Source organism: Dendrobates tinctorius, unplaced genomic scaffold, assembly GCF_039654945.1.
Source record: "Dendrobates tinctorius isolate UK_male_01 unplaced genomic scaffold, ASM3965494v1 ptg000065l, whole genome shotgun sequence".
Taxonomy (NCBI): Eukaryota; Metazoa; Chordata; class Amphibia; order Anura; family Dendrobatidae; genus Dendrobates; species Dendrobates tinctorius.
This window is the reverse complement of record NW_027361733.1, coordinates 15,129,331-15,135,930: the sequence shown is the minus strand read 5'-3', so window position 1 is coordinate 15,135,930 and position 6,600 is coordinate 15,129,331. Positions and strand designations below refer to the sequence as shown.

At 42.9% G+C, this 6,600-nt stretch overlaps 1 protein-coding gene across 1 annotated transcript in view; it reads right to left on the bottom strand.

The window, feature by feature from the left end:
• Positions 1–5,635: 5,635 nt before the first annotated feature.
• DOK5 (docking protein 5) overlaps positions 5,636–6,600 on the bottom strand; it is a 115,384-nt gene continuing 114,419 nt past the window's right edge. Inside the window, exon 8 of the mRNA XM_073580657.1 lies at positions 5,636–6,304. Coding sequence (XP_073436758.1) covers positions 6,240–6,304 — 65 coding nt within the window. The 3' untranslated portion in view covers positions 5,636–6,239. The remainder of the gene's footprint in view (positions 6,305–6,600) is intronic.

Below are 6,600 nucleotides of genomic sequence, written 5' to 3'. Positions count from 1 at the left end.
AGCTGTGACCAAAGTGACTAGAGGATAAGGGAGATTTTGAATCTCTGCACACACTTTTGGACACTGGACACTTTTGGATTGTGTGAGGCCCACTGATATCTGAGCGCTATGTCACAGGCTCGATGGCACAGCTGTGACCAAAGTGACTAGAGGATAAGGGAGATTTTAAATCTCTGCACACACTTTTGGACACTGGACACTTTTGGATTGTGTGAGGCCCACTGATATCTGAGCGCTATGTCACAGGCTCGATGGCACAGCTGTGACCAAAGTGACTAGAGGATAAGTGAGATTTTGAATCTCTGCACACACTTTTGGACACTGGACAATTTTGGATTGTGTGAGGCCCAATGAATATCTGAGCGCTATGTGACAGGCTCGATGGCACAGCTGTGACCAAAGTGACTAGAGGATAAGGGAGATTTTGAATCTCTGCACACACTTTTGGACACTGGACACTTTTGGATTGTGTGAGGCCCAATGAATATCTGAGCGCTATGTGACAGGCTCGATGGCACAGCTGTGACCAAAGTGACTAGAGGATAAGGGAGATTTTGAATCTCTGCACACACTTTTGGACACTGGACACTTTTGGATTGTGTGAGGCCCAATGAATATCTGAGCGCTATGTGACAGGCTCGATGGCACAGCTGTGACCAAAGTGACTAGAGGATAAGGGAGATTTTGAATCACTGCACACACTTTTGGACACTGGACACTTTTGGATTGTGTGAGGCCCACTGATATCTGAGCGCTATGTCACAGGCTCGATGGCACAGCTGTGACAAAAGTGACTAGAGGATAAGGGAGATTGGATTGCTTTTAAAAAAGCAGTTTGCAGAGCAGTGGGTAAACAGCAATGCCAGCCTGTCAGGAAGCCTTAAAAGGCAGCCCAACAACCAACACCACTGATACACCACAATATAGCCTCCCCTTGCACTGCACACACAGTGACTGGTGCGTTGTGCAGGCCAAATTGCTAGCAGCAGAAGCAGTTTTTTTTTCTTCTCAGCAGGACAAAAAAAAAAATTGGGATTGCTTTTAAAAAAGCAGTTTGCAGAGCAGTGGGTAAACAGCAATGCCAGCCTGTCAGGAAGCCTTAAAAGGCAGCCCAACAACCAACACCACTGATACACCACAATATAGCCTCCCCTTGCACTGCACACACAGTGACTGGTGTGTTGTGCAGGCCAAATCGCTAGCAGCAGAAGCAGTTTTTTTGTCTTCTTCCCTGCCTAACGCTCTCCCTACAGAATCAGCAACCTCTCCCTATACTGAGATCGGCAGAAGTAAGATGGCGGTCGGCGTGCACGCCCTTTTATACCCCCTGTGACGCCCACCAAAGCAAGCCAATCACTTGCATGCCCTTCTGAAAGATGGTGGTGACCCCTGCCTATGTCATCACGTTGCCCACAGTGTCCGTGGATCCTGATTGGCTGAAAAAGAGCGCAAAACAAACTTTTGAAACGCGACTTTGGCGCGTAAGTCGCCGACCTCGTGGCCGACCTCATCCTAGGGTCGGGTTTCGTTTCATGAAACCCGACTTTGCCAAAAGTCAGCGACTTTTGAATTTTTTCGACCCGTTTCGCTCAACTCTACAAATAATATGTATCTCAGCTGCTGCTGCTGCAGAACCTCATGATGTCTGCCTCAGCTGTTGGTTTAAAATTGTTACAAAGCAAAAAAAGACACAGAAAAGATAGAAATTAAAAAAACATTTTGTGACAATTAGGCTAAAATGGGACCATGATGTCATTTATTTTAAGAAATCAGTGGAGGTTGTAATGATGGCAACAGAATGATCCAAAGCCAAAGATCGCCTGAGAAAAGAACTCTGAGATTGGAAACGAATGGAGTGAAAGATAAATAGAAAAGAAATCCTCGATTGCAACAAAATGTAATATCTCCAGATTATGCAAATCTTTCCTAATGGTGGAACTTTGCTCCTCTACCTCCTGACAGGTACATGGTGATATATTCTGCAGATTATTACATCACTGACTCTGGATATCTGCAGAAGTTCTATATTAAGGGGAACTTGTCACTAGTTTTGAGCCTATGAACAAATGCCACCACCTTTAGCTGCTCGGGTGCTGCATTCCACAAGCGTGTCTAACAGCTCATGACTCCTCCCCAAAAAATACCGTTTGATATGCTCCCGCTCTGGATATAAATGAGGGTGGCGTGGTCCGATGGGCGTCCTCGATGCTGCATCTGTCCCTCCTCTCTACTCCTAATCGCTTCCATCTGCTTTGATTGATGTGTGTTGTGTCATCCACATAGCGAAACGAGCACTTGGGCCTGCGTAGCCTCACAGGACCGAGAAGGCGCATGATGCTCTGCCCTACTGTGAGCAGAACATGCAACAGCACTGCGCAAGCGCATCAGAGTGAGGCTACTGCTCAGGTGCGAGATCTTGGTTTGCCATTCACATCAATCAAAACTAGGTGCTTGTGCAGTGTTGTTTTCTGAGTGCTCCTCCGCAGTCCTGTGAGGCTACTGCGCAAGCGGAAGCTCTTAGTTCGCTATGTGGATGATGCGCAACATCAATTAAAGTAGGAAGACGTGATTAGGAGCAGAGAGGAGAGACAGACATCGTAACGAGGATGCCCATCGGACCGGACCACCTCATTTATATACAGCGCGGGAGCATACCAAATGGTACATTTGGGGTATACAGGTGGAGTCAAGAGCTGTTAGACACGTTTGTGGTATGCAGCAGAGGAGCAGTTAAAGGCGGTGTTATTTGTTCATAGACTCAAAAACTGGTGACAGGTTACCTTTAAGAGATAGAGGAAACAGAGATAGATGTCAAAATCTCTGAAACATATCACTATTAGTGATGAGCGAGTATGATCGTGGCTCGGGTGTCCTCCGAGTATTTTGGCGTGCTCGGAGATTTAGCTTCTGTCAACGAAGCTGCATGATTTGTGGCTGCTGGACAGGCTGAATACATGAGAGGATTCCCTAACAAACAGGCATTCCACACATGTATTCAGCCTGTCCAACAGCCACAAATCAAGCCGCTGCGTCGACAGAAGCTAAATCTCCGAGCACGCCAAAATACTTGGAGATCACCCGAGCAACGAGTATACTCGCTCATCACTAGTCACTATGTATCTGTTAGGGGTTAGTCTACAGATAGTCTCAAGGCTTAATGGATGTTAAATCTGCTTTCCATGCATGTGAATCCAGTTTACTAGCATCAAAAATACTTATTTCTGATCGATATCATGTGTTTAACATGAGGATTTGTGCCAATAAATGACAACAGGGCTAATTCTCCTGCAGATCAGCTGCAAACTGCAAATCCGAAGGAAATGCTCAATGAAAATAAGTATCATAATATATATTTACTGGAAATTAGACCCATTGAATGTTAATGGGAATGTATCATCAGAAAATGACCTTATATTATAATCAGGTTTTTGTGCTAAATCTATTTCTTTAAAAAAAATTTGTATAATATATATTTTTTTCCATATCACAATTTGTTTAGAATTTTCACACTGACCATTGAGCTTACTTTAGACTCATACTTCCTGTTATTTACAAAAATTTTTCCAGCAGGCGCATTATCATCGGAGGCAGGATTACAATGACAGATATCACCACTGTACGCCGCTAAAACCACAGGATCCACCATTCACAATAAGAGATGACACATATTTCCCTCCTCCCTTATATCCACAATGACCTTTGTCCATATTATTTAGATACTTCAATAAAAAAGGTAAGGTTGCAGTGGTCCTATGAGTCCCAATTTGGACCTGGCCCATTGGCCAGATGTAAGGGCCTTTGTAGCATTCTAGATTCTATTATTATTATTCTTATTATTATTTATTTATATAGCACCGTTGATTCCATGGCACTGTACATGAGATGGGGTTACATACAAATTACAGATATCACTTACAGTAAACAAACTAACAATGACAGACTGATAGTTTGGAAGCGAATGGGAGCAGCAGTATTGGGCGATAGCTGGACATACATGTAAATGTCCCCATCATGGCACCTTTCTTTAATAATGTCCCCCTGTCCTGGCCCCTTTCAGTAATATTGTTCCCTGTACTCGACCCTTCCTGTAATAATGCCCCTCATCCTAGGCCCCCTTCTGTAATAATTGTTCCTATCCTGGTCTCTTTCAGTAATAATGTCTCCTGTCCTGGCCCCCATCCTGTAATAATGCCCCTCATCCTGAGCCCATTCCTGCTATAACAGCCCCCATACTGGTATAATGTCCCCATCCTGGTATAATTTCTTTTTTCCTGGACCCCTTACTGTAATAATGTCCTCCATATTGTCCCCTTCCTATAACAAGTCCCCCATCCTGATATAATGTCCCTATAATGTGCCCCTTCCTGGTATACTGTCCACTAGCCTTTGTCCTTTCCTGGTATAATGACCGCCATCATGGACTCCATCCTGGAATAATGACACCCATCCTGGACCCCTTTCTGGTATAGTGACCTTCATTCTAGTTTACTGACTCCCATCCTGGACCACTTCCTTGCATAATGACCCCCATCCTGGGCCCCTTCCTGGTATAATGTCTGTTCTGGTTTCTTAAATGATAAAAAAAATGCTCTTCTGTACCTGACTTCAGTCTTCTGTACCTGACTTCAGTGTGACAGTGCGAGCAGTACATGATGTCAATGCCATGCACCTCTTATGACTGCCACGCTAACGTCAGCTGCCGGCTTCTGATTGGCTAGCTTGGATGCACATCCAGCTGAAGCTAGCATCAGCAGGCTCACTCCCGTACATGTCCGGTCGCGGTAACACTCTCTGCGACCACGCTCGTTATGCCCCTGTAGAGTTGGAGTCCATATCTTGCTGCCAATGTACGTGTGAATTTCCTTAAAGAATAGGAAGTAAGAGCTTGAGACAGCCCCAGTGGTCAGTGTGAAAATTGCAAAATTTATGTTTGTTTTAGTACACATTGTGATATTAAAAAAAATAAAAAAAAATTCCAGTTAGAACAAATCATGTGTGAATCAATAGTGATATATAGTGCTATATTCTGAAAATTATTGCCCTCTCCCTTACCACCTAGCGTCATCTACAATTCAGGCTCATGTATGTACTGTATTAAAGGGAATCTGTCAGCAGTTTCTTTTCCTATGTAATCTGAGAGCAACAAATGTAAGAGCAGAGCTCCTGATTACAGCGATGTGTCACTTACTTGGCTGTGTTTTGCTGTGTTAATACAATCAGTCTTTTATTAGCAGGAGATTATCACTACAGGACAACTGGCCTCATGCCTCCTAGTCCAACCATATCTCTACCACTGATTAGCAGCTCTCTCTCTCACTGTATAATGTACACCTAAAGTTAGAGTACGGGTGGATTATACACAGCAAAACAACTGAGCTCTGCTAGATCTGCAGCAGAAAAAAACGATTCTATCACAACTGCAGCACCCAGTAAAATAAGTGAATCATCACTGCAATCAGGGTCTCTGTCCCTTAATGCTGCTGAGATTACATAGCAAAAACCTGCTACCAGATTCCCTTTAAAATATATCCAGAAAGTTCTCTACCAGATCTTTGCCTGTTTCTTTATTTAATAGATGACAGTGGGGTAAGGAGACCCATCTGTAGAAAGCCAGGATGGTCACATTGATCATTAATTAAAAATAAAAATTAACAAGGTTTAATTTTCAACCATTCATAATTTCCATAATTTCTGCATTTCCTCGATTTGAATTTTAGCCATTTTAGAGTTTCTCCGCAGCGGAAACATTTCGCCGATCCAAGGATTCAGAGACACACGGGGAAAATGAAGATGTATAAAATAACCAGCCAGGGAGATGCAAAAGGACAAGACTCAGGCCCCCTAAAAACATAACTTAAAACAAGAAAATGCAATAGTGATCAGATCCGAGAAGTCATAGGTTGCTCTCCAGCTGATGTGAAGTGACTCCCAGCAGCTTATGATAGAATGCTAGGAGTTGTAGTTCCACAACAAGCAGGAGAGTGGACGGATTACACTCGTTGATATGAACGGACGATATTTCATTAAAGTCAAAATAAAAAAAAAAGTTCTTCCTAAATGTTTAAAGCACAGTGTTGGTGAGAATAAAAAAAAGTAGCATTTTTGAATATATAAATATCCGGGCTGATGGTTGGCGCCGCTCCTCTCGTCGGCCGCAGGAGATAAGTGGTTTGAGCTATTTCTTTAGTTCCAAATAGTTTATTGTTAAAGTATAACCAAGAAGTCCACACAAGCGTCTGTCAGTGCTCAGACCGGTACGTGGGGAATGTGTCTGTCCGATGAAGCTTCTGTGGATTGGAGAGGTCTTCTCACCAGGAGATAGAAGAAGAAAGAAAAATTTAAAAATTACCTTTTTATCATTTGATTTGGTCCAATGATGTGAGAGGTGACTTATTTCAGAGCATGTATTCTAGATATTCTCAAAATTGTACAACTTTATTTCAGACACCTAGATATTTTGGCACTGACTTATTATCTCACCAAGTAGAAATATTCTTGTGTCAGACCGCTAGCTACATATTATCTCAGAAGATTCTACTACTAATATTATCTCAGGATACCATATTATTTGTGAGAGCTAGATTTTATCTACAGACTTAT